The 27,578-nt window shown below is 31.4% G+C and overlaps 9 protein-coding genes across 13 annotated transcripts in view; 4 read left to right on the forward strand and 5 right to left on the reverse strand.

Annotated features, from left to right (window-relative positions):
- The first annotated feature begins 268 nt into the window (after positions 1 to 268).
- LOC105218595 (uncharacterized) lies at positions 269 to 12,135 on the forward strand. The gene is made up of 20 exons (XM_011194294.3): positions 269 to 636; positions 704 to 904; positions 1,052 to 1,133; positions 1,601 to 1,701; positions 1,849 to 2,113; positions 2,184 to 2,407; positions 2,470 to 2,948; positions 4,597 to 4,828; positions 5,015 to 5,212; positions 5,732 to 5,808; positions 5,900 to 5,994; positions 6,055 to 6,223; positions 9,041 to 9,347; positions 9,822 to 10,019; positions 10,085 to 10,166; positions 10,261 to 10,361; positions 10,482 to 10,746; positions 10,806 to 11,023; positions 11,402 to 11,716; positions 11,785 to 12,135. The coding sequence occupies exons 1-20, from the start codon at positions 438 to 440 to the stop codon at positions 11,943 to 11,945; spliced, it is 3,969 nt and encodes a 1,322-aa protein (XP_011192596.2). The 5' UTR covers positions 269 to 437; the 3' UTR covers positions 11,946 to 12,135.
- On the forward strand, positions 4,510 to 9,152 carry LOC105218596 (cytochrome P450 4p1-like). Its single transcript, XM_054233448.1, is given in 12 exon segments — positions 4,510 to 4,828; positions 5,015 to 5,212; positions 5,290 to 5,371; positions 5,465 to 5,565; positions 5,732 to 5,915; positions 5,917 to 5,994; positions 6,055 to 6,209; positions 6,212 to 6,256; positions 6,316 to 6,414; positions 6,417 to 6,620; positions 6,730 to 8,920; positions 9,016 to 9,152. Coding segments are annotated over 11 exon segments (1,353 nt in total). The 5' UTR covers positions 4,510 to 4,629; the 3' UTR covers positions 6,738 to 8,920; positions 9,016 to 9,152.
- An 85-nt stretch (positions 12,136 to 12,220) lies between the features above and the next one.
- On the reverse strand, positions 12,221 to 13,445 carry LOC105218592 (uncharacterized). The gene is made up of 4 exons (XM_011194288.3): positions 13,198 to 13,445; positions 12,824 to 13,086; positions 12,558 to 12,668; positions 12,221 to 12,466 (listed from the first exon to the last, which is right to left on the reverse strand). Exons 1-4 carry the CDS (start codon positions 13,333 to 13,335, stop codon positions 12,322 to 12,324), a joined length of 657 nt encoding a protein of 218 aa, XP_011192590.1. The 5' UTR covers positions 13,336 to 13,445; the 3' UTR covers positions 12,221 to 12,321.
- Positions 13,446 to 13,636: 191 nt separating this feature from the next.
- Positions 13,637 to 14,574, reverse strand: LOC105218590 (uncharacterized). Its single transcript, XM_011194286.3, has one exon. The coding sequence runs from the start codon at positions 14,410 to 14,412 to the stop codon at positions 13,984 to 13,986; it is 429 nt and encodes a 142-aa protein (XP_011192588.2). The 5' UTR covers positions 14,413 to 14,574; the 3' UTR covers positions 13,637 to 13,983.
- Positions 14,575 to 16,011: 1,437 nt separating this feature from the next.
- On the reverse strand, positions 16,012 to 18,391 carry LOC105218589 (zinc finger protein ubi-d4 B). 3 transcript variants are annotated; one of them, XM_011194284.2, is made up of 4 exons: positions 18,310 to 18,391; positions 17,648 to 18,235; positions 17,161 to 17,430; positions 16,012 to 17,093 (listed from the first exon to the last, which is right to left on the reverse strand). In XM_011194284.2, exons 2-4 carry the CDS (start codon positions 18,036 to 18,038, stop codon positions 16,249 to 16,251), a joined length of 1,506 nt encoding a protein of 501 aa, XP_011192586.1. In that variant the 5' UTR covers positions 18,039 to 18,235; positions 18,310 to 18,391; the 3' UTR covers positions 16,012 to 16,248. The 3 variants fall into 3 exon arrangements, with proteins under 3 accessions (XP_011192586.1, XP_011192587.1, XP_028900270.1); XM_011194285.3 differs by having other exon boundaries at positions 17,648 to 18,231; positions 18,310 to 18,376; XM_029044437.2 differs by having other exon boundaries at positions 17,648 to 18,367.
- A 141-nt stretch (positions 18,392 to 18,532) lies between these two features.
- Positions 18,533 to 20,219, forward strand: LOC105218587 (uncharacterized). Its single transcript, XM_011194282.3, has 2 exons — positions 18,533 to 18,686; positions 18,749 to 20,219. The coding sequence occupies exon 2, from the start codon at positions 18,768 to 18,770 to the stop codon at positions 19,554 to 19,556; it is 789 nt and encodes a 262-aa protein (XP_011192584.1). The 5' UTR covers positions 18,533 to 18,686; positions 18,749 to 18,767; the 3' UTR covers positions 19,557 to 20,219.
- Positions 19,853 to 21,301, reverse strand: LOC105218588 (josephin-like protein). The gene is made up of 3 exons (XM_011194283.3): positions 20,926 to 21,301; positions 20,698 to 20,869; positions 19,853 to 20,624 (listed from the first exon to the last, which is right to left on the reverse strand). The coding sequence occupies exons 1-3, from the start codon at positions 20,999 to 21,001 to the stop codon at positions 20,270 to 20,272; spliced, it is 603 nt and encodes a 200-aa protein (XP_011192585.2). The 5' UTR covers positions 21,002 to 21,301; the 3' UTR covers positions 19,853 to 20,269.
- Positions 21,302 to 21,518: 217 nt separating this feature from the next.
- LOC105218586 (ribonuclease kappa-B) lies at positions 21,519 to 23,738 on the forward strand. The gene is made up of 3 exons (XM_011194281.3): positions 21,519 to 21,777; positions 21,987 to 22,106; positions 22,302 to 23,738. The coding sequence occupies exons 1-3, from the start codon at positions 21,709 to 21,711 to the stop codon at positions 22,398 to 22,400; spliced, it is 288 nt and encodes a 95-aa protein (XP_011192583.1). The 5' UTR covers positions 21,519 to 21,708; the 3' UTR covers positions 22,401 to 23,738.
- Positions 23,739 to 25,656: 1,918 nt separating this feature from the next.
- Positions 25,657 to 27,578, reverse strand: part of Mcf2l_1 (uncharacterized) — a 34,326-nt gene continuing 32,404 nt past the window's right edge. For 2 of the 3 annotated variants that reach the window (XM_011194274.3, XM_011194273.3), the window contains one exon: positions 25,657 to 27,098. In XM_011194274.3, coding sequence (XP_011192576.1) covers positions 27,006 to 27,098 — 93 coding nt within the window. In that variant the 3' untranslated portion in view covers positions 25,657 to 27,005. The remainder of the gene's footprint in view (positions 27,099 to 27,578) is intronic. The other variant, XR_008472072.1, reaches the window with a different exon arrangement.

A 27,578-nucleotide genomic window follows, 5' to 3' on the forward strand; every position in this document is an offset into this window, starting at 1 on the left:
CGTGTATATGTACGTATATATGGGTATGTACTATATATTAATACTAGTAATATGTACATCCATGTCTTCATAGCCATCTGTCATTTATACCTCATCTAATATTCTAATAGCGCATTTGCACCCCAAACCGCCCTCAGTGGCTCATGGTATACACACGGCAGCTTTTGTACCTGTTATACACAAGTGCATGCACATACATACGGATGTATATACTGTTACGAATTATCTCAAAATCCATGCAATTCCAACAAGCTTCTAAAACTAAGCGCTCAGTAATGTTTTGATCGCTCTGACGAATAGTTAAACAAATTTGATACGCTCCTTAAAACAAAACGAGATTTAATTCAAACCAAACTTCGAAGTTGTTTTTGCAAAACGTTCCCACACACAAACAAACATACATATGTACAGTGTAAGATAATTGCGGAGTTTGTGCTATGTTGCTGTACGTTTTCATCAGCTCGTTGGCTTTTCTTGCCGCCTGGTTGTACAAGCTAAATCGGGATTATTGTGTAATGGCATTTTTTGCCAAACGCTTGAAGACCGTTGATGGCACACCGCTGGAGCTGATTGTGCCACAGGCGAAGCCAGAGACAATATTCGCGAATGTATTCGATTGTTTTGGCGCTGATAATGGTTGGCATACTATGTTATTGTATATGTAAATGTGTGTATTGATTAATAAATAATAATTAATTTGCAGTTGTACTCTTCGATAGCTGTCGCATCTCAGCGGCCATGCTGCGCAAAAGCTATGTGGAATATGGTTTATTTACGACATTTTATAATGTAATTACCGCCGAAGATGCCGAATTATTGCTGAATGATAAGAATCTAATTACGAAAGGAATTGCATACTATTTCCTAGAACCCTTTCTACACACGGGACTGCTGACGTCAACAGGTAGGTATTTGGAAGTGCATTACTTGAAAAAATAATGTTTGTAATTGAAAAGCTTTATAATTAATTTGTAAAGCTATTTAATTATCCATTACATGTAATCTAATTCATTAAATATTAAAATCTTTCTTATAAACCTCTCTACTTTAGATAAAAAATGGCATACGCGCAGAAAAATGTTAACGCCCGCCTTTCACTTCAATATACTCGGACAGTTCGAGGAGGTTTTCAAGTGAGTGTTTACTAATAGGTCTATAAAACAATAATGATTACCATTAATTACTTCTGAGATAAAGTAAATTAAAAAAAAGTTTTTTCTAATGCTAAACTTAGGCTGATTTATTATTTATGGACATCGAATACAGACAGAACTAATGAGTCATTACATATACCCATTGCAACAATTATGTGCGATGTGTGTACTAGAAATTTTAAAATTCCAACTTTTTCGATAATCCTAATGACGCTTGCTGTTATATATATTATTTTAGAATAGTTTTGCGGAATTCTATGTTTTATTTATTAATACAACACGTACAGCATATTAGATATTTATTCTTAGAACACCATAGTCGTGATTTTGTGTAAGTTATTCATCAATGGTGTTCGATTTTTTTCCTAAAAACTAACGCAGCATAATTTTTATACCTAATTAATAGTAGATTGTGTACATAATATGATAATATTTATATCTTCTAGAGAGGAAAGCCAAAAATTTGTGGAACAACTGGAAGCCATAGATACCGATACAGTTACTGTTAATGAAATTATACCGAAATTTACATTAAATAGCGTTTGTGGTTAGTGAGTATTTAATAATTTGTATAACCGATGTGAGATACAATTTAATTATTAAATATTTTACTATTCGACGATGTTCATATAACAAACCTTTTTTTTGATCCCATCACTTTTTTATGTTCCTGTTTTATGTTCTCAAAACACAGAGGCCGCACTGGGCGTCAAACTAGATGAACAACTCGATGATCAGGAATATCGTGCGAGTTTTAAAATGATCGAAGAAGCCTTTATAGCACGTATTAGTAATCCTTTCTACATGATCGATACCATATATAATATATTTATGGCGCCTAAAATGGAGAAACATCTAAGAACCGTGCATGGCTTCTCCAGCAATATCATACACAAGCGTCGACAGTTATTCGCCGCAAAGTTGGAGCAAAGTCCAGTTAAGGAGGCAAACGAAGAAGAGTAAGTTTAGACATACACACTCTTTTTTCAATTCTCTTATTATTCTTAATTCATTACTTGCACGCTACAGCTTCGTTTTTACAAAGAAGAAACGCTACGCCATGTTGGATACACTTTTACACGCCGAACGCGATGGCCTCATCGATCATGCGGGTATTTGTGAGGAAGTGGACACATTTATGTTCGAAGGTTTCGACACCACATCGATGGCGCTGATATTTACCCTGATGAACCTCTCATTGTTTCCGGAAATGCAGGAATTGTGCTATCAAGAGTTGCTCGAGCATATAGACGGTTTGTTAGAAGTTGCCTAGATTATATATCTTAATGTACTTTCTATTTACGCCCATTCACAGATGATTTGCATAAGCTGGATGTAAATGATCTTGGCAAACTGAAGTACCTGGAGTGTTTCATTAAAGAGACTCTGCGTCTGTATCCGTCAGTGCCGGGTATAATGCGCAAAGTAATACGCGATACCAGTCTTGCCAACAACGTCTTTTTGCCCGCCGACACACAAATTTCCATACATATTTTTGATATACAACGCGATCCCAAGTATTTCCCGGATCCGAATAAGTTCGATCCGACACGTTTTACACCGGAAAACTCTGAAGGCAGGCATCCTTACGCGTATATACCTTTTAGTGCTGGGCAGCGCAATTGCATTGGTCAAAAATTTGCCATGTTGGAGATAAAAACTTTGCTGGTCTACATGTTAAAGAAGTTCAAAATTTTACCTTTAATGGATCCGAAAGATTTGCGCTTTGAAACAGGCATTATTTTACGGACCCCTAACGCGATTAAAGTGAAACTACAGAAGAGACTTAGTACCTGAGAACTCGTGAAAGGAAAATGCATTGAAAGTCGAGAAAATTAAGCCATTTTGTATACTCAAATTTATGCCAAATATTGAAATTATTTAATAAAAAATCTATATTATATATTTAAAATGATGAAGTGATTATTTATGAAGAGAAAATTGTAGTTCACTTATATACTTATATAGACAAGAAAAGGAGTCGATAAAGGAGCCGTCAGGGATCGGGATCTAGATCAAAATACATGGTATCAATCTAGATAAAATAATTTGAAGTAATTTTTATATTCAAATCTATAGAACTACTGAAAACCGACCAGAGAGACAGAGAGAAAACAGATCATAGTGGATCAGTATCTTTCTAGTTTCAAAATGATTGAGGAAGCATTTTTGATACGACTCGCCAACCCCATTTACGTTTTCAGTCCCAAATATAATATGTATACTAAAAACCGAGCGCCATTAGATGTGGATTGAGATAACTAAATCGATGATAATCGATTTTCATACTCTTTCTAATACATACGACCAAGAAATCTCTGCTCGACAACATTCTCAAAGCCTTCCGGCAAATGTAGTTCTTCGTAATTTTCTTGCAAACATTTATATATCTTCGACCACCCAAGGGTTAAGGAAATGCATTCGAATTAAAAAGCTATTTAAATGAAACTCAACAGTAAAAATGTGATAATTGCCGGCATTCATAGACAAATAAATATGAACATGTAGTTTATATGCATAGAAAAGAAATTTTGCTCATTCTTATCACACACTTATATTGAGTACCCATCTCTTGTCAAACACTTGAACAACTATAAATAAATATTACAGCACTCTTATCAACCAATATTATGCATTTAAATCCATAAATATATGTATATGTATGAGTTAAGTATGACCCCGTCAACCAAATTAACGATTTTAGTATTTTCTTTAAAATACAGTTTTTAACAGCTATTGGAAAAATACATACCTTCAAATTTTATATGCTGAACATCTTAAAGAAAGAGCTGCTAAGGATTCTAGTTGTGGACCTAGCGAAGTTTGCTAGTTTCGAGTTTATGAAATTGAATATAAAGCAATAATTTATCTAATATCAGTGGGACAAATATATGGTCTAAAGGAACTAGTAAAACTCACATGAATCAACAGTGACCTATGTCCGTCAAATGCGGCGTAAGGAGGAAGGTAGGCATAGTCGATGTCGGACGACGAACCTAGGACTTTATGAGGTCCATAGTGATACCACCGGGTCTGGAATCACCTCACACTATACCGTGCTCTCTGAACCACTGATCACAACTTCCAAGACATCAAAGAACCCGTGACTGATACGACGGAATAAGTTGTAAAAAAGTTCTGAAATTAATAATTATAGCATGAAGATTGTGTTCCGCTAGCAGATATGCTATTATAATATTTTCCTGCCTTTGAAATCGCAATATTATATTCATTGGGTTAAACGAAGAAGTATCTAAATGTATTGAACAATTTAAAAAAGTGCATATTTCTCTCTTTTCAGTATATTGGCTGACCAAGAAGGCTTGATAATTATCTGTAAAATTACTATTCAATTCAATTTCAATTTTAGTTACTTACTTACACTGTGGCTAACAATTCATTTGTTAATATTTATTAAGTAATTTACTTTAATTTATTTTAGTTTTGCATTCATTCCAATTGTAACTCATACGTCATGGTGCTCTGGACACTGGTGATTGGTGCGATCATAACCGCTTGGCTGTACAAACTAAATAAGGATTACGTGGTGCTGACTTTATTTGCTAAGCGTGTACGAACAGCTGATGGCACACCGTTGCAGAATTCAGTGGCGCTCCCCAAGGGACGTACAATTTTCGGCAATGCTTTCGATTTTTTATTGTCCTCAGATAGTAGTGAGTTTTTTATATAAAGATTGTTTGTAACCCCTAGAACTAGTCAAAATAGATTTGAAATTATATACATATGCATATCGAAATGCTGTGAAACGATTTGATTTCCGTCTAACTCTCAGCTGATGATCGCCAGGTTGCTTAACAATAAACTCTTATAATATATACATATTTTTAATTTCCCTGCAGTATTCGATTTTTCACGCAAACTCGCCTCCGATATGAAACGCAGTTATCTCCAATATGGACTCTTTACACCATTTTATAATATAATCACCGCTGAGGATGCTAAGCTTGTGATGAGCGATCGAAAAAATCTAATCACTAAGGGTATTGTTTATAGTTTAATGGAGCCCTTCTTGAAAAAAGGACTTTTGACGTCAGCAGGTACAATATTTATTTGAGAATATATGTATTAATATGTGCACATGATTGATATTCGTTCAATGTTTCCAATGCTTTAGAGAAAAAATGGCACTCTCGTAGAAAAATGCTGACTCCCGCCTTTCATTTCAACATACTGGGACAATTCGAAGAGATTTTTAAGTGAGTTTTCATACAGAAGTACTTTCATAATTAATTTAAATATAATTAAAACTTAGCACATTTTTAATAAATATATATTAACATTTCTTTCAGAGAGGAGAGTAAACAATTTGTGGAGAGTTTAGATGCCAGTGATTTAAATTCTGTAAATTTAAATGAAGTTATTCCAAGATTTACAATCCACACTATATGCGGTAAACTATAAAAACCCCATTTGTTAGGAGTCTACCCAACTGCGCACAGATTCCCAGTCTCAAAGCTTTCAAGCATAACCATATGAAACATTGTTATCTCTAAAAAATGTCCTTTCTGATTTAAATTTTGCTTTTTATAGGAAAAACTATTTGTCTCTCTTTACAGAGACTGCTTTGGGTGTCAAATTGAATGACCCACAGAAAGTTGATCAATATCTTGCCAGTTTCAAAAAGATCGAAGAAGTATTTTTGATGCGACTCGCAAATCCATTTTACGTTTTCAATACTATATATAAAATATTCTTAGTGCCTAGAATTGTGAAACATCTTTCAGTTGTTGATAATTTCTCCTGAGATAATTGACAAACGTCGTCACCTATTCGCGGCAGAACTAGAGCAAAGTCAAGGGAGTGAAGAGGAAAATCAAGAGTAAGTGGCATGCATCTAAATCTAAAATTCTCAAATCAATTAATTGTATCGATAAATTAGTTCCAATACGAAGAAACGTTACGCCATGTTGGACACACTCTTACACGCCGAACGCGACGGCCTCATCGATCATGCGGGTATTTGTGAGGAAGTGAACACATTTATATTCGAGGGCTACGACACCACATCGATGGCACTCATATTTGCACTCATGCACACATGCAAGAACGTTGCTATCAAGAGATCGTTCAAAATTTAGGCGGTTTGTATCTTAACCTTTTGACTCATTAGTCTATATCTTTCTCACTCTTTTGCCAACAGATGATTTGAGCCGATTGGAAATCAAACATTTGAACAATCTGAAGTACCTGGAGTGTTTCATTAAGGAGACTCTTCGTCTGTACCCCTCCGTATCAGTTATTGGACGCGCGAGACGCCACTTGCCAACAACTTAATATTACCGAAAGGTACGCAGATTATTATACATATAATAGATATACATCGTAATCCAACTTACTATGAAAATCCAAACAAATTCGACCCGAAACGTTTCACGCCTGAAGCTTCAGCCGGGCGTCATCCATTCGCTTTTGTACCATTCAGAGCAGGGCAGAGAAATTGTATTGGTATGTACGCAATGCTTGACTCGAACTTTACCTAACTCAAACATATTTTTTGATAGGACAAAAATTCCTTATGCTGGAAATGAAAACTATTTTGGTACATATTTTAAAGAAGTTTAAAATATTACCTCTAATGAAGGACCGGGATATAAAGCTAAAATCTAGAATAATTTTAAGGTCATCAAATGATATCAAAGTTAAATTGGAAAGAAGAGTTTGAGGTTTAAAAAATGCTTTTTATGCTAAAGGGGGTATTTTAAATGGATTTCGAACAGCTGATGGAGGTTTGATCCAACTCCTGCATCGTTGAATTCACTTCTAACTACTGCTCTTGTATCCATTTGTTTTAAATTTAATCTATACTACTATTATAAAAAGGAAAGATTTGTATGTATGTTTATAATGAATAAACTCAAAAACTACTGTGCCGATTTCAAAAATTCTTTCACCATTTTAAAGCTACATTCACCCCGAGTAACATAGGCTATATTTATTGCTAAAATCTCAACTTTCTGGAAATAGTTCCCAGGTGAGCGTATCAAAAAGACTCGTTGATGGAGAATCTTAATCTGAAACTGAAAATCGTCTTGCAAGTCATTCTCTTCGCATCGTAATCGCGTGTCAGAGAGTCGAGTAAAGAGCCCTCGCAGCTGCTGGCTGAACAAAATTTCAAAACATCCCAAGTACGTGGTTGAAAGTCGAGTACGGGTCCTGAGCAGCGGCTTAAAAAACAAAATATTAGAAATATACAAGTTCGCACTAGCTATGATCTTCAGATCCGCAAGCATTTATGGTTTATCTTGAGATTAGAGTTCACTCCGTAAGTAAATTGCCAACTGTAATCCCTAAAGCTCTTATTTATTATCAATTCTCATTACAAATATTACTTTTTTAATAAATTCTTTGATAATTCAAGAGACTATCAAGTGGATTATAAATAAAATAACATTACATTCTGTCTGTAAAGCAAATAAGTGCTTAGTCATGTTTACTTATATAATACTTTTTTCGCTTGTGGTTATATTTTTATTACACATATTTCAAATTAACCCTTATATGGCGCAGACGTTTTTTCACTTTATTATTTTTATATAACTTGTGACTATTTTAGACGGACCTATTTTTAATTGGCTGACTTGATATCTACTATTTTAGTCCAGATTAATACATATCTCAATTTTATTTAGTTCTTGGTAAGATTTTTATACATTTTATTAGCATAACAAGGGTTAAATAAATTCAATTTATGAAACAAGCTACTTAAAAAACGATAAAAATGCAAAACCGGCATTCATACATATACTTACATATGTATATATAATTATAGATGTAATTGAAATGTGAACACTAGTAAATCGTTGCTCATGTTATCACAATTTCATATTGAGTTCGAAACTGTCGTCACGCTCTTCGGCACCCATTGATTAACTAAATTGCCAAGCGTTATTATCAACAAAACTACATACATACTCACATAGTAAAAAAACAATTGTTCACCCATTAATTCCGTTAGTATTCATAGGTATTAGTCACTGACTAATATGTATGAATGACATATAAACCCCACAAGAATCAAGTCAACAGATATGATAGGAATTTAAATTTCAAAATGATTCAAACTATTAAGAACTATTATGGTAATGACCACGCCCACATTTAACTTAACATTAATGTACATAAATTCAGAAAATTTTCAGATTTTTGTAAATTTTGTTTTAACATTTGTGGGTGATTTGTATATGTTAATTTATAGAAATATGTTTTTTTCTCATATTTATATATTTTTGGGTTATTTTTATAATAATAATGTGTTGGGAAAAATCCTTAGATATTTATAAATACCATGAATTTTATGATTTCGTCTCAATATTACTAATATTTTGATAATAATTTTGAAAATTTGTTTTCTGCACTACACCAAGATCGATACAGACAATTTTCCTCTAACCGAAATTTCATCACAAGCACCAAGCATTTCAATAAGCAAAACTTAAAAAAATATATATTATTTTTTATTTAATCTTTCATAGATTATAGTCGACTTTGAACAAACCGAATTAAATAGTTTTATTTACAATATATAAGTAATAAACACATAAGTTGAAGAACTTTATAAAATTGCATATCTTCGCTGTACACTCAGTATATTTGTCGGTTAGGGAAGGGTGAAGACATTATGAAATATAATACTAACGATCTACACTTATATATAAACATACATATCTTATCTAGAATGTTATTAGTTGCAGATTAGTTGCACACACGCCTCAAACTACATACATACATGTATATAGTATTTGTCTGTAAGTATCCATCGCAAAGTGTGTATGTTCAGATAGCTGATAAACAATTGCTCTTGATTTTATTATTAGCGTTCACTACACTTTATTAATTCTAGACAATTTCAGTTGTGAACTTGACTTTGTGGCGTACGCGTTATACCGTTGCTTTTCATTTACAAATTTGTGTTTATTTGCATTTTGCTTAGTCATTGTAAATTCGCAATCAATTTGAATTGTAACTCATACGTCATGGTGTTCTGGACGTTGGTGATTGGTGCGATCATAATCGCATGGCTGTACAAACTAAATAAGGATTATGTGGTGCTGACTTTGTTTGCGAAGCGTGTGCGTACAGCTGATGGCACACCGTTGGAGAATTCAGTGGCGCTGCCCAAGGGACGTACAATATTCGGCAATGCTTTCGATTTGGCATTATCTCCCGATAATAGTAAGTTTGTGTGTTTATGCAATGTCTCTGAAATTGTTGATTGATTGAAAAGATTGTGTGTGTTCTGATTAGAGATTGAATTGTTTATTGACTATCATTACCAGTACTGAACAATTACTTATTAATTACCATTACCATTACTAAACAATTACTTATTAATTACCATTACCATTACCATTACTAAACAATTACTTATTAATTACTAGTAGTGTGGTTAAAGAAAGTAATCATGCAACTTTTTGAGCTGCTAGTAGTAGTGAATGGTATTAATCAATCTTCAGCAATGGGTTCAAAGTTCAATTATCTATGTTATTTATATATTTTATAATTGACTCTTACAAGTACTTATATTGTAATTTAATTAAATATTGAAAAAATCAAGTGAAAACTATGATTTATGATAAAATTCTGTGATTGCGAAAAATTCTAATATTTTTCGAAAATTTATAAATACATATTTTTATTTTCGAATAGTGTTCGAATTTTCGCGCAAACTTGCCGCCGAAATGAAACGTAGTTATCTACAATATGGACTGTTTACATCTTTTTATAACATAATCACCGCCGAGGATGCTGAACTGGTGATGAGCGATCAGAAAAATCTAATCTCCAAGGGTATTGTCTATGATTTTATGGTGCCATTCTTGAATAGAGGACTGCTGACGGCATCAGGTAAAGTATTACTTTGAGAATATACTTTTGGAAATAGAAATATCAAATTTTTAATACTATTTTAGGCAAGAAGTGGCACTCTCGTAGAAAAATGCTGACTCCCGCCTTTCATTTCAACATATTGGGACAATTCGAAGAGATTTTTAAGTGAGTTTTCATATTTAATTACAAAATTATTTTCACACTTAATAAAAGTAATTATATTTTTACTAATATGCATATGTTTGTAAATTTCTTTCAGAGAGGAAAGTAAAAAATTTGTGGAGAATTTGGAAGCTAGTGATTTAAGTTCGGTGACTTTGAACGACATTATACCAAAATTTACACTCAACACCGTTTGTGGTAAGCTATTTCGTCAATGTTTCAGCGTTTTATATAGTTCATAGTAATTTGGTTTGATATTGGTCCTTATATATATCCTTTATGACTTCTCATTATTAATAAATAATAAACTATTTTCAGAGACCGCATTGGGTGTCAAACTGGATGAGCAAATGAATGCGGATCAATATCGTGCGAGTTTCAAAATGATCGAGGAAGTATTTTTGATGCGACTCGCCAATCCTTTTTACATGATCGATCCCATATATAAAGTATTTTTAGCGCCTAAGATCGAGAAACACATCACAGTTGTGCATAACTTCTCCAGTGAGATAATTGATAAACGGCGCCAACTTTTCGCGGCGGAGGTAGAACATAATGAAGGCAATGAAGAGGACAATCAGGAGTAAATGCTATGGAACTTGAAGTATATATTGATATAATTCCAATTATTTGTTAATATAGATTCAATACGAAGAAACGCTACGCCATGTTGGACACGCTCTTACGCGCCGAACGCGATGGACTCATCGATCATGCGGGTATATGTGAGGAAGTGGACACGTTTATGTTCGAAGGTTTCGACACCACATCGATGGCGCTGTTATTTTCCCTCATGAATCTCTCACTATATCCCGAAATGCAAGAACGTTGCTATCACGAGATACTTGAATATGTTGACGGTTTGTAGTCTACTCTCTTTTAAAGCAGCCACACAGGAAAAAATGTTTGTCATGACCTGGGGATCTTACTATGTGTATGAACCTCCATTTTGAATATTGAAAAACCGATATCGGATTCGTAACCTGTGACCACGAAAACCGCCAAATAGCGAGTGTCAAGCGAATCCGATGAATCGCTATCCGCCATATTGGATTTCTGCGGTTATGTCGACACCCTGATCTGATGTGGTTAAATGGACCTCGAATTCGGATTCAACGACCCCAAAAACATATACTGCACATAGTAAGATCCTCGGTCATATTTTTTTTTTTGTGTAACTGTGTAACTGTCTTTAAGTTCATTTCATATCTCTCTCTCCCTCCCCCTTATCCCAACAGATGATTTGAGCCAATTGGAGATTGCACAGCTAGCCAAACTTAAGTACCTGGAGTGTTTCATTAAAGAGACTTTCCGTCTATATCCCTCAGTGCCAGTCATAGCGCGTGAGGCTGCAAATGAGACACGTCTTGCCAACAATTTAATATTGCCGAAGGGTGCACAAATTACTATACACATAATAGATATACATCGTAGTGACAAATACTACGAAAATCCAAACAAATTCGATCCGGAACGTTTCACGCCCGAAGCTTCAGCCGGGCGACATCCTTTCGCTTTTGTACCATTCAGCGCAGGACAAAGAAATTGTATCGGTATGTATTCAATGCTTTACTCTTCTTCTAATAAGAACAATTACTATATGTATAAATATATTTTGAAGGACAAAAATTCGCTGTGCTGGAAATTAAGACGCTTTTGGTCAACATTTTAAAGAAATTTAAAATTTTACCGCTAATGAAGAATCAGGATCTAGAGCTCGAAGCTGGTATGATTATAAGAACACCAAGTGCCATTAAAGTTAAGTTGGAGAAAAGAATTTGAATTTTAAAAAAGATGTGTGTTTTATTTTATAAATTTTAAAAACAAATTTTGTATGGCCAAGTTACATATATAAGTGAGTGTAGTAAAATTCACGCTTCTTTTTTATAAATTAATGTGTATAGTTTTCAATAAAAGTGTCAGTATTTGACAGCTGTCAACTGTTCAGCTGATCAGATTTTTAATAAAGTAACCTTCCAACTCTACTTAGTTGCACTATAAGTCGAAATTAATAAAAAGGATACACATATAATGAATTTTAAATAAAATATTCTGCATTACTGATTTCCTCTTTATTTAAGTACGTTTTGATAAAGACCGTATAATAAAAATATTATTTTTAAATTATTTGTCAAATTAAATTTTAAAACTTTCATGATTAGATTTTGAGTACACTCGATATCCAATCCAGTATACTAATTCGACAATTGTAAAAACTACAATCTCCGGTTTTTCTACCGAATTTCTCTGCTTCTATGTATTGCACACTTTCCGGCGTCGCTTTGTCAACGGAGCTACTGGGGCTAGTTATAGATTAAAATCATTATTTCCATATGTTCCTTTGGGAAATGTGCGCAATATATATTGTAAATAAATAAAACTAATAATAAATACCTCAATAAAATATGCACGATCTGTTCAAAAACGCCATTATATCGTTGGAAATTCAGCGCGCTTGCTTCACATATTGCTTTCAGCACACATTCAATGCCGCTATAACCATAGCTTTAATAAAAAATTATAATTTTCGATAAAAAATAATTAAGATTAATTAAATAATAATAATTTTAAAATAGTATTACTAAAATGTGCTATAGTTAATAGTTATATTTAGTTTAATTTTAGTTATATTTTCTTTAAATACATTTTTTGTCAATTACCCATTAAGTCGTTCCGCAATATATGTATACAAATTCCAACGCAGCTTAGATGCTCTCGAATGCAAACCATAATTACGCTTATAATTATGATGCTGATCATGATGATCATATGTGACATTGTGTTCACTTTTATACTCTGGATAAAATGGATTTTCACGGAAAACCGTTTCGTTAACGGGTACATAGAATTGTGCCCTCAAAATATAACCAACGGTAAGAGATTCATACTCGAGATCCGCTGGTATACCAATGCCAGCAATAAACTAAATACAAAATTTTGTTAAAAATAGTAACAAATAGAATACTAAATTTGATAACATCTACAATATAACTAATAAATAGTTTTATATTTCTAAAATTTCATTGTTACTTACACTAAAACGCGAAGGCATTTGTCGTGGAAATATCAGAAATCGCTTGCTCCTTTGTAATTTCTTGCAATCAAGGAGTATATTACCGTTATTGAGAATGGCGAACACTAGAAACCAAAAGCAACGCGTACCACAAACCATTTTGAACAACTAACTGCAACTGCCGCTACAATTAAGTCATACACTAATGTAGAGATTCTCTGCAGATTTGCTTGCTGCACAATGTTTATGTGTAAACATGCAGAAAATTCACGCTTAAATGTGTTAGAACATGACACTGCCTAGGTGAGAATGCTAATTGCATGAAAATGACTTCACACTTGCGTACTAAGCGACGCTTTTACTTCACTACCAACTGTGCCAACACCTAAAGTCAGCACCTCCCAAGTGTGTGTTGACTTAAAACTTAATCGTGTTTTTTTTTTTTGTTTTTGTTACATTCATGCCACATTTTATTTTCGCGAGCATTCAAACTAGTCGATTTTTACATATTTACGCCTTGACGGGATTAAAACAGAAAATAAGCTAGCTAAGTGGTCGGTGCGTATGTGCTTAGGTACAATTACACACCAACATTACAGACATTACATAGAGAAAACGTAAGATATCTATTAATCTAATAAAAAATATAGTACACTTGGAATTTGTCACACCCTCGTATAAAGAAATAACATTGATCATCGATTCACATAAAAGTTGTTGTTGCACCAGCATTTGCAAGCCAAGACAAATGGTATGATGAAGCACTTATATGTATGTATGTATGCATGTGTGTGTGTTTACGTCGATCTAATAGTTGCGCTGCAGTATGCGTCGCTTGGCCTGATCCTCTTCCGTTTTCAAACTGCTCTTCTTCACATGCAATTGCCATGCATCGCTCAATTGAAAGATGTCGACCAATGTCTTGAAGGAGACACTCTTCTTGGGATTATATTGACGATGTACATGATGTGCGTATTGTTGTTCATCCTCTGCTTCACATTCCAATTGTTGCAAGGCTTCCGCTTCGCTAGCAATATTTGCTGACTCATAGTCTGCTTCTTGTACACACATGCAGGTGGAGGAGTCTTCGTTCGTTACACAAGCATCACTTAAAATCTCTTCTGTTACAATTCCCATATCCTCCGTTTGCTCTGCTTGTGCTTCAACTGGCGCTTGCTGCAATAACTGTGCTTCATGCCGTTCCAATTGTGGTTGTGTTTGTGTTTCATTTTCCATAATTAAGCAGCTTAATATTTGTATTTCCGAATTTTTTGTTGATTTTATTTAAAAAAAAGTGTAGAATTAAACAACACAAATAATAATTGAGTTCATGAAAAGCAATTTTTTCCAATTAAAAAAAAATTGTGCGAGTTCAATTGTGAAAAGTATAAATAATACAACAAAAGTACAGATAATTTCATGCTTCTTTGTTTGTGTGTGTATTCTCAATAGCACAATGTACTCAAGCAATTTTAGTGATTTACGAATTGAAATTGCTCGGCGCAAGTTTTTGTTGAGAAACATCAGACGAATATTTTAAAAATATTGTTATTAAATCTTAGCTTCATACCAAACACAATACCGTCGGTTCTACGTAACCGGAACGGACCCGCATTTTTATACGGCAAAGGACTGCCAAATCGGTAACATTCCTCAAAATTATTTAGTGAATGTTTTATGCCGCTGAAACAACAACAATAACCGTACACTAAAAATACAACAACTGTTTAAAAAATTGGTGAAAAGTAACCAAACTCATTGCATTGAAAGTCGTGTTTTATTCTTATTAAGCTCAATAAATAATAATGAGTTACATTATATTTTCCCATTTAGGCGTACTTTCAAGTGTTTATACTGGTATATGGTTGTACAGTTGATTATTATTTAACATAATTTAACTAATGTAATTATCAAATTATTGCCCAAAACTTGGAAGAGATTTTGAATATAAGCAAATTACATTGATGAACTTATAAAATTTATATTTATTTATAATTTCGCATATTTCACACACATTTCGCTTAAAAGTTTACGGAACTAAACAGAAATTGAGATTATTCAAAAATACCATTTTCTTAGCTACTATTACTGTTCATATAAAGATGTAGATTTTATCAGACAATTTCATTACAATGATTTTAACACATATGCACATAGAAACATATATAAAAGCAAAATACTTGTATCGCATCTGTGTGGTTTCCAGCTACAATACTATTATATACTTCACGGTTAAATGTTTGCTTACATTAGCGGCGGCATAGTGGGCTCGTATAAGACTAATTTTATAACTAAAACACAAAAAGTTGCTATTGTATGAATCTTTTCAACTTAAACTAAGATAAATTAAAACGAAATTACAACAAAATGTTCTTAAAAATGTTGTGAACTTAGTTAGCGGCGTTAAGTTATTACCTGATGCACATCAAAAATTAAAAAAAAAAATAAATAAATAAATAAAGTTAAAAAAAAAATAAATAAAAAAAAATAAATAAATAAAATAAAAAAATATATAAAAAAATATATAAAAAAATAAATAGAATAAAATAAAAAAAAATAAATAAAATAAAAAAAAAATAAATAAAATTAAAAAAATAAATAAAATTAAAAAAAAAATAAATAAAATTAAATAAAAATAAATAAAATAAAAAATAAAAAAAAAAATAAATAAAATTAAATAAAAATAAATAAAATAAAATAAAAATAAATAAATAAAATAAAAAATAAATAAATAAAATTTCAAAAAATAAATAGAATTAAAAAATAATAAATAAAAAAAAAATTAATTTACAAAAATATTTAAAAAATAAATTAAAAATTTAAACAATGCAATATGACGTTACTTTAAGTATTAATATGCGACAATACTGCACTGTAACTTAAATCAAAAACATAAATGAGGAAAGTGTAGGTGTATATATATATTTATATATTTATATAAGACCAAGTCGCAGTGCTTTGCTTTTTTATCAATTTCGTGCTCTTAATTCAACTCAGTCTATTCCCATTGTTGCTATGTACTGGAAGTGGTATTCAATATTATGTTTCGTTGGCCATATTACTTAAGATTTATTATTTTTCATCCTTATGAAACTCATCCATGCAAAGTTTGCAGCTCCACGAGCCCTCCGGTGGCGTTATTAGCGGTGGCGACAAACAATACATGTGATAGCCACGATCACAATCGTCACAGAACAACAATTGATCGTCATTGTCTGAAGTGCCACAGATGGAACAATACTTGCATTCGATGCATTGCCAGCGATAACGTTTCACCGATATAATCATATTCGGTGTAAATTGTAGGCAAGATGGATGACCGGAACGACCACAATCCGAACAGGAAACTAATTCTTCCGGTAAATTTGTCTTTTTATTTTCACGTTGATCACCCAAACAGAAATCGCAATAAGTTGATGGCGTTGCTACCTCACGATCGGCGCGCAATTTATTTTTAAGATCTTTCTTCACGGCACCAGCCGTTACAACGGGCGTAACAATGCTAGCAGCAGCTGTCACTGGCGGTGTGACAGTTGGCACTGCGGCGACACTTGTAACACCACTAACCGCACTTGTACTGGGTAGCACAGGTGCAGCGACATCATTAGTAACAGCAGCGGCAGCAGCCACTACATTAGTTTCGCTTAATGTCTTGTCGAAAGTTGTGCCTGCAACCGGTGCAACAGTTGGCATAACAATTGCCGATTGTGAAGTTTCATCATTCGTACCAATTGGTGAAGCTGAATTCGAATTGCTAATCTCCATACTGGAAGCTACAGCACTAGCTGCCGCCGCCACTGCAGCAGCCGCGGCAGCTGCTGCCGCTGCAGTATTGGCATTATTGTTGTTTGCATTGTTAGCGCCACCACGTCGACGACCGCCACCTTCACCATCTGCATTGTTACGACGGCGACTGCCTGTGGTAGAAAATAAATAAATATTAAATTTTAAAGTTTTCGTTCACTTGAAAGTAAGTTTACATACCGCCACCTTTACGTCCACGTTTTGGTGTGCCATCAGCAGTTGCTGTACTCTTGCGTGAAGAGCGCGAACCACGCTTACGTTTACCGCGGCTGCTGTACGACTCATCGTAGTCATTATCTGATTCAAATTCATCCTCAAAATCATCGACATGGTGATAGTGAGACATGTCAATGTCCTCATGGAACCAATCTTTTTCTGGATTGGCATGCGAATCTTTGCTGTCATTATCACCCGAAGCACTCATGGAATTGCCATCTGCTGCGACGATTGCTAGCAAGAATAAATGAGATAACATAAATAAAATGTAAAATACAAATAATTTAACTCAAATCAGTGAAAATTATAGCTCATATCTATAAAATAAATATTACAATCGCTTTATTGGCTGGTTTTATTGATTTTGCTTTTTATTACAATATCAACGTGTCATTGCAATCGCAATAATGTAAATAACACAGCATTTCAAAAGTTATATGTACATATTTACCTGCACTTTCAGTTTGATAATGATCGCGCACCGAGGCATTACCAGTGGATTGATGGTAATGAGGTTCACGATACTGGTAGGCTCGGTAGCTATGGTGATGATTAAGCAAATACTGGCGTTTCGGTTTGCGCCAACGTGCTGATGGATAGGTGTATATTTGGCCATCGCGAAAACCTGGCATACGTTGACGTTGTTTCATGAATAAAGCACAATGTGTCTGCGCAACACCAGTTTGTGGGTCCAAAAATGGCATACGTAGACGACGTTCGATACACAAACGTGTATTAAAGTTTTCACTATTTTCGAGTATTTCCTTGTACGCTGAGTCATTTAGAAAATTCTGTATTTTCTCAAAGTTGTTAAGATTTACAATTTCAATTTCGGAAGCCATTATCCCTTCAGCACTGCTTTTGAATTAATTTCTTGACAAAGTTGAATGGACTACTTTTACGTATATTTGTATGTGTGTGAATCTGTGTGTTTGCACAAAACAGTCTGGCAGATATCGAAGGTTGTTTTAGAGCACCTTCGAAATTATTAATCCATCCGTAACGATACCACTAATTTGGTTTCGTTCTTTAAAACTTCCTTAGTTACAATATAAAAAAAAGCACAATGTTTTGTTATTAAAAATACATTTTTCACTTCTAATAAAAGTATACCTTAAATGAAAGCAAAAAACTTCAGGTGCGTCTCTAACAAAGTGAGTACACAAAGAAAACACTGAGGCAAGCTGCCATATGTTTGACAGATTTATACATTGTTTTGCGGGATTATTGAGTTCACTCATTTGGTTTTTGGTAAGTGGGCAATACACACTTTCAGAACATATTTATTAATGGTATATATTTAATAAAACTTAATAATATTATCAAACTTATATCTTTGTAATATTGCTGTAATAGGGCGATATTCACATCAAATAAAGTTTTTTTTTTAACATAAAAATCATCATATAAATGTGGCAACTTCAACACCAGTGTGTCATTCAATTTGTGATTTGGGCGTGGAAAAGGAACGAAAACAATTTTGTTTTCTAGTGAGATTTATATTTTCGTTAGTAAATTTATTGAAATATTTTTAATTGGAATTTGTTTTAAGTTTGTGAAATATAACCATCATGGGGGCCAGTAATCGCACAACACGTATAGCGGTTGGAATTTCCGTTGTATCCTTCTTATTGTTTCTGATTGCGTTCGTCACACCCTACTGGCTAATCACAGACGGTCGTATTGACAATCCACGCTTTACAAATCTTGGACTATGGGAGGTGTGTTTCAATAATTTCCAGGATATACATCGGTTTTACGATACCGTCTTTGATGGATGCATGTGGGTATTCGAAGAAGAATATTACATTATACACGATTTTCTTCTACCAAGTTTCTATATCGCTGTGCAAGTATTTGCTACGCTCTGTTTCGTATTGTGCCTTATTGCATTGCCGTTGACATTATCATTTTTGCGTACCTCTCGTGACGACGACCGTTATGTGTTCCTATTGTTAACTATTGGATCCTGCCAAGTGCTGGCTTCTATATTTGGCTTTATGGCTGTTGTAATATTCGGTGCGAAAGGAGATTCCCGTGACTGGATGCCAGGATGGCAAAACAATGATATGGGTTGGTCATTTGCCTTAGCTGTGGTGGGTGGTGTTATGTTATTACCAGCGGGTATATTATATATAGTAGAAGCAAGACGTGAACGTTATCGTCATTTAAATGAAATTAGTAATCGTGATATAAGTGAATATGGTGGTCCTACAGATGACTTTTATCAACAACAAGCACAACAATATTTTGCACCAGAACCCACTAGACCAAGACGTCCCCCACCCGGCCAGAGTACGTCTGCCGCTGCTGCAGCAGCTGCTGCACTTCCCCAAGGAGGGCTACAAACTGACATCTAAGTGGTATTGCAGAAAATAATAAATACAAACTATTTAAAACTTCGAAAGGGAATCTCGAAAATCCGTCCATTTTTTGTGAAAGCGCCAAAAATAAGCAGCTTGAAATCATTCCATGTTATGTCTAGTTTTTAGTCAATTAGTATTTCTACTCCAGTACAAGTGTCTACAAAGTTTATATAACAGTATCTAAAAAGTGTTTATAATTTTTACAAACATAAGTCCGTCGAATAAATATGTAACTGAACATACATATCATTTAATGAAAAAATCTAAGAAAATATGCGAATCATTCGATATACACGATATACTTTTGTCTTTTATAGATTGTTATATTCGTAAATTATGTCTTTTATATATAATTTTTACAGAACTCGAATAAAGATTTTTACATACAAATTTATATATACAGTTAGAGTTTTACTTCAGTTGATTGAATGATACTTTACTCAATTCTATGTTACGAAATATTTGTATAGTTGACATTGCGCATTTGTTCCGTACTTGTACATTATTGGTTTCAGGGGTTCCGCAAAAGTTTGTTCGAGATTAATTATATTATCCTTAAGAATTACACGTAGAAAATAGTGTCCAAGCAGTAAGTGAAAACATTTAAATGGCACGAAAGCCAATTACATTTGAAGCTGTCGCATTTTTCTTAACCTTTTATAAGCGGAAAACGACTAGAGAACTCACTAAATTGTCTCGTTTTTCCTTTACGCTATATGGCTGGAGCCATTGCCGTCGCTTGGCGGTTTCGCTATTGTTCCAGTTTTCAACCAAATTGAATTTTGTTGTTCGCTTTCAGCTGACGACTTCTCAACTATGACGAACAATTCTCGCTTGTTGGTTTCCAGTTGTGCTCGCAGATACGTTATTAACTCAGTCTCGCCGCCAATGCATTCGGGTTCACGCAATTTCGAGTCTAAATTGTAGTATTTACCTTCGATACGACGTATGGCTATCCAATGTCGTTTCTGCAGTGGCAATGTGACGAATGCGAATTTGTAGTCCGAAGGCACGTTCAGAATGAAACCGACAATTGCATTCAAATCGATGCAGGACGGGTCTCTAAACAATTGTAAATAAAATTAAATAAGTATAATAAAATAACAAGTTTGTCAAACTATTGTTTTGCATTTACTTGCGTTTGTCAAACCAAACTGCTTCGCAGTTTCGCAATTGTAGTGCCGTCATAATAACATTAATGTCATAATTGCCTAAACCCAATGGAGATCGATGTGGATTGATCCAAACATTTGGACTTAGATCGTTGCATATTTGATCCAATTGTTCTTTCGTATAAGACTGTTCACCTTTAATAGATGTTTTTAGTATGTTTATAGAACGTTGCAATAACAGTATATATTACCTTGGAAAAGATTATTAAGTGTATGAAGTGCGCATAGCTGACGCGTCTGTCTTTCATGGTAAATATTTGTTGGCATTATTGGGCACTAACTCTCAGCTTAGTGATACTTATTTGTCAATATCTCATTGAATAATTTGCTTTTATTTACAGTGCGTCGATTTTAGATGGACTTTGTTGTCCTAAACTCTTTTATTTATATTTTTATTTATTTTCTTCGTTGTATTAGACCTAAAAAGTCATTCATGATTTGCTGTACCACTAATTGTGACTTCAATACAATTAAAAAGAAGAAGCTACTACAACTACTATTGTGAATGGCAGTTTACGGAAGTGATGGATAACGCGCTGTTCTGGAAATTTTAATAATTTCGTTTATACCAAATTGAGTTTCAAAATTTTTATATAAAATACGTATTGCAATTTGTTGTTAAATAATTTTTAGTTCTTTGATTTTTATACATTTCATATTCACATTTTATTGTTTCAATTTATTTGTGCTCACAATTTATTTTTTCAACGCAAAAAATCCTCAATTTCGCCAGAAAATCCATTAAAAATATTTAATGTCAATCGTTAAAGTCTGACAGCACTTCATCGTACTGGTCGAAGCTGTCATGTGATTATATTTTTCACCTGACTGACATTTTTCTTCGCGAATTTCTTCAACTTCAATTCGACGACGGCAGAAAATTTGTAAGTTTTCCTTGTGGAAAATTGTACGAGGTTCAAGAAGAAAAGTCACCGTTTACCTTTCAGTGCAACACAAATAAATAAAGCAACAAAATGAAAATTTGTGGTCCAAAATTGTCACTCTGCGGTTTGATCATCTCCGTTTGGGGAATCATACAATTGGTGAGTAACCAGTATTTTGTGTAATATTATATATTGGTGATTGGCGACTTCCTCTGGAATAGATAAGCCATACCAGATAAAAATGTGAAGATTAATGTAAAATATACGCTTACGTGATATTTACAAAGCGTATACGTTTAAGCATGTGCATTTAGCGTACTTTTATTCATCACCAAATATTTTCTAATACTTTTGCTTCTTTGTTTCAGGTGTTGATGGGAGTGTTCTTCTTTATACACAGCGTTGCGCTTATTGAAGATTTGCCTATCGGTGAGGAATTCCATACTGTAGATGATTTCTACAATGCAGCCAACGCCGCGTATAGCCAGGTATAATGAAATTATTAATTTAATATATACGTACATACAATATATACTCGTGATATGTGTTCATGACCTTGATCAAATTAATAATACAGTGAAACTAGCTTACATTCCTTGTTGCACATACATATGTATATTAAAATTACTACTTTCAAAAATTTCGATTATTTTTCACTAACTTTTAATGTTTTTTTTTTTCAGAATGCCTACAATTGCTGGATTGCTGCCTGCATCTACGTGATTACACTATTGTTCTCCGCCCAGCAATTCTATGTAAACAGCAGAGCAACTGCCAATTAATTTAAGCGACCGAGTAACATGAAACCACATGTCAAAATAAACAAACAAGTACATACCTAAACCATCTACAACCAACCAACCAACCACTTGTTATGTTCGTTGACGTATTATGTTCTAAATTCCGCCATCATCATCTTATATTGTTGAAGTTGTAGCTTGCAGCCATTTCTAAATTTAAAAAAGAACACCGCTCAGGATGTGTCGGGCATTACGAAGACTTTTAAGTGAGAGCAAATGAGGAAGCATGCAGCTGCCGCAACAACAGAGTAAAACATCAAGATCATCAGCGTCGTCGTTATTGTTGATTTTTTTCATTTAAGTAAGCGGTGTCTGCAGTTATCAATGCAAGAATATAGTTTTACCAAAAACATTGAATAACTCTTAACATTATTTGACTACTTACAGTTGAAGTAAAAGACGGTGCATATTTTTGTTTTTAGTGAAAACCACCTTGCAATTGGCTTAACAAAAATTTAACAAAAATAAGTGTACTTCCTACTTTCATTTCAAGTCTTCAATGCCTGTGTTTTTCAGCCAACATTAATTGAAATTTTGAAACTAAAACTATAAACACATTCCATGTTCGTCCGTATGCCTTATTATGTTTTTTTTTTTGTTAAATATATTGATTTCTGCTATAATTCGCTGTCTGGTATTGTTTCCACTTTGCTTTAGCACTGTGCGTAAAAGTATTTTTTTTATTTATTTGTATGCTGCGTTGAGTGTATAACGCTGCACGTCATGTATGTTGCACTTTACTTCAACACTTCAGCACAAGCTAGCGCCACTTGTATAATAAACAAACATAAATATGCAACAATTTGCAAATTTCGTTTGATTACTCTTTGAAAAAATGCACAAATTTTTGCATGGCAGGAAGCGTTTTAACTTTCACGTGTCTGCATTTATTTTATTTTTGGCAATATTGGAATGTGACTAACATAATTACGAGTCTTACTACTTTCCATTGCTGTCTAAAGTCTCCTCGATGTGTGTGTTTGTGTGTATATGCAGTCACGTGACGTTTTATATTGCGATTTCTGTGTAAAATTTTGTGCATTATTTACTCTTGGTATTTTTCTTTTTATTCGTTTTCTTGTAAATTTGAACAACAACGTGTAAATTAAGTAAAAAATATAAAACTATATAGCAAATACTTAAAAAAAACTTATTTATAAGCAGTTTTGAAAGATCCATACATACATATATAATCCGTTTGAGAAGCCCACCACAAATGCTGGTGAAAGTGTTGTATATCTTGAAAATTTAAACTTCTATAAATAAAGTGTATATTAAATAAATATTATTTACATAATAAACGAAACTTAGAAACAAAAACGGTGTGACAATCTGTGCTTTTATTGGTGGGAGTTGAGATTGGAATTTAAGCAGAGTAGTGCAATGGAGTGTCTCAAAAACAGAAATTAAATTTATTCAGTGCGTTTTGTTTATGGTTTTCAGTATTTGCTGCAACTGACTGAAGTTTTACTAATTTAATAAAATTAAAATAATAAAGAAAAATAATTTTTAAAAAATTAAGTTTTAATTTTACTAAATAAAGCTTTAATTGTAATAAAATTTCGTAATTTTTTTTTCAAAAACAAAATTTAAATTATATTTGCTAATTTTCATAAAAAAAATATTTTTTTAAAATTAAAATTTTATTTTTGCTCAATTTTTACAATAATAATATATTTTTTCAAATATAAAACTTTACTTTAATTTTAGTAATTTTTAGTGAAATAAAATATTTTTTTAAGAATTAAATTCTAATTCTTAGTAAAATAAAGAATTTTTTTCAGAAATAAAATTTTAATTTAATTTTGCTAATTTTTAATAAAAAAAATATTTTTTCCAAAATAAAAGTTTAATTTTACTAATTTTTATTAAAATTAATATTTCTTTCAAAAATAAAATTTTTGTTTTACTAATTTTTAGTAAAAAAAACAGTTTTTTAAAATAAAGTTTTAATTTACTTTTACTAATTTTCAGTAAAAAAAAATATTTCTTCAAAAATAAAATTTTATTAATTGAAAAACAAGTAATTTTTAGTAATTATCAAAATTTTTAATAAAAAAATATATTTTTTCAAAAAAAAACTTTTATTTTACGAATTTTTAGTAAAAAAAGAATTTTTTTAAAAAATAAAATTTTAAATTTATTAAATTTTAACAAAATAATTTTTCAAACAAATTTTAATTTTAATACATTTTAAGAATAATAATTTTTTTTTTCAAATCTAAAATTTACTAAAAAAACTAAACTAATATTTTTAAAAAAAATAAACTTTTAAATTTACTAACTAATCAAATAAAATAAAATATTTTTTCAAACAAAAAAATAATTTTTAAAAAAAATTTCAATTTTAATACATTTGAAGTATAATATTTTTTTTTTCAAATGTAAAATTTTAATTTACTTGTACTAATTTTATGTAAAATAAGATTAAAAAAATTTAAATTTTTTAACTTTTAATAAAATAAAATATTTTTTCAAGAAAAAAATAATAAATTTTCAAACAAATTTTAATTTTAATAGATTTTTAGTATAATAGTTTTTTTTCAAATATAAAATTTTAATTTATTTTTACTAATTTTAAGTAAAATAAGAATTAAAAAAATAATAATATTTTAAATTTACTAACTTTTAATAAAATAATTTTTTTTTTCAAAATAAATATAATTTTTCAAAAAAATTTTAATATATTTTTAGTATAATTTTTTTTCCAAATATACAATTTTAATTTACTTTTACTAATTTTTAATAAAAAAAATATATTTTCCAAAATAAAATAATATTTTTTAAAATAAAATTTTAATTTTACTAATTTTTAGTAAAAAAATATGTTTTCAAAAATAAAATTCTAATTTTATAAATTTGTTTTTGTAGTTTTTATTTTTAGTAAACCAAAAAATATTTTTTAGTGCTCTCTAATTCGAAATGAAACAGCAACCGTATTTGGATTTCGAACATATTTTATTTTAGACGCTCTTCGTTTTTGATATTTTATTTATAATATTATTTAATAGATAATATTAACTTTAGAAATATTTATATTTAAGCAGGTATTTTTGCATACTCATTGCGTTCAATTTTTCGCAATTTTTACAATAAGTTAATTATAGTTATTTATATATGCAGTTTAGCTACATACTGTATACATATATGTTTGCCTGTCGAGACGTTTACTAGCACTTATATACCTATTTATTGACTATAATTTATAATTTATTTGTTTTATTTTTTAATTCATCAATTTAATTTATTTAATTCATCAATTATTGTTTGTGTAATAAAACACCAACACTTTTTGCCATTTATTTACTACTTATAAAGAAGAAAATTATACTTTAAACCAAGCACACCGCTGTTAAGTTTATTTTTGAATACAGTAAGCCCTCCTATGCATGCTTACATATATACATGTAATTATTGATTTTTTTCGTGTATTAATTACAAGTAAGTACGTTAATAAAAATTATAAATATCCATATCAATATGTATGTACATACAACTAAAAATTCGAAAAAAAGATATGATTTCATATACAATATTTTTTTTTTGCTTTTCAACAATTGTACAAAAATACTTAGCAATTTGAACTAATCTGCATGAATATGTATATATTTTATTTAGATTATATTTGTTTTTATATTTTATTTTTATTTAAATTTTTTTAATTTTAATTAAATTAATTTTTTATATTTTCTTGGTGTTGTTTTCAGTTTTATTTGCGAGTAGCTATGTTTATATATATTATTTAAGATTATTTTTATTTTGTGAATAAATACTCCTATTATTTTGCATTTTTTATTTTTTATTTTTATAAATATTTTGATTAGTAATTTATTGGGCCTCCTAAGAAATTGTAGCGAATTGTATATACATTGGTTTAATTTTTTAATTTTTTATTAATGATTTTTATTTAATTTTTTACTTCACTTTCGTGTACATATTTGTTTTAAATTCATATATATTACTTAGTAAATAGTTTCCAATGATATGTTAATTAAAATGAATAAAATATTTTTTAAAACAAATTATAAATAAATTTTCAGTTTTTTAAAAACAAACAAAAATTAAATATAAATAAATAAAAGTTATTATTAAAAAATTAAAAATATTTTTTTAACATATTTTTGATTTCAAGTTCACCTTTTTAACATTTTCAAGCTAAATATTGTTAGAATGTAAGTTTTTGTTCATTCATATATGTAAATGTCCAGCTTTAATATTGTATATATGCTATATATTTTTGACTTCAAGACATTGGTATGCACTAGCTTGGTATTTATGTACATAAATTGAAAAGATTTTTATTTTTTTCAATAGTGAAATTTGGTTGTAAATTGTTTTGAATTGTTTCGTTAATTTCATTAATATCAATTGGATTCCTGTTTAGGTTTGCTTTGTTAAATGTTAAATGTTAAATACTTATTTATGTATGCTTGTATATGTATGTATAAATCTGTAAGTGACTTTAATTGTAAGATTCTGCAAAAATTTCCAAAAGGCCCACTTGTTTCCGCTTCGCACTTTCATTTCCTTCCGCTTAATATTAATTTTTTTGTTGTTTGTAAATTTATTCAGCGCGATTGCTTAAATTTATTCGCTCCTGATTGCGGCTCGAGCTTCGAGAAGATTTTCGATTGAGCGGTTCCAAATATGCCGCTGGTGTCCAACCCTCTGCATTGGCTTCTGTCGAATGTGAAAGGTGTTGAAGAGAAAAGAAAAGTGTTGAAAAATATGATTTATATAAAAAATATTTTATTTTTTTAATTGTTATTAGCAAATTAAATTTGATTTTAAATAAATTCGTACAATATAATATTAAATTTCAGCATGCAAAATAATATTTTTTTACTTTGTAGTATTTTTAGTAAAATATCCAAAAATTAAAAAAAAAAAATATTTCTATAAGAATTTTATCATTAATATCTGGCAACACTCCTGATACAGCAAGTCGCAAACTATCATTAAAAATCCTAATCTTTAGTTTTGCTATCAGTTCATAAGCCAATATATTTATATCAATAATTAAGTCATATCGATACTTCGGGTTTTTTTGATTACCAAACGCACATAAATACTTATTAGGGTGTGTCTAAATATAAATGATGATGTAGTAAATTAGTTGCTGGCAACAAAACTGTTGTGCGCTGAGATGAAATACATTTA

This window comes from Zeugodacus cucurbitae, chromosome 6 (genome assembly GCF_028554725.1).
Source record: "Zeugodacus cucurbitae isolate PBARC_wt_2022May chromosome 6, idZeuCucr1.2, whole genome shotgun sequence".
Lineage (NCBI taxonomy): Eukaryota > Metazoa > Arthropoda > Insecta > Diptera > Tephritidae > Zeugodacus > Zeugodacus cucurbitae.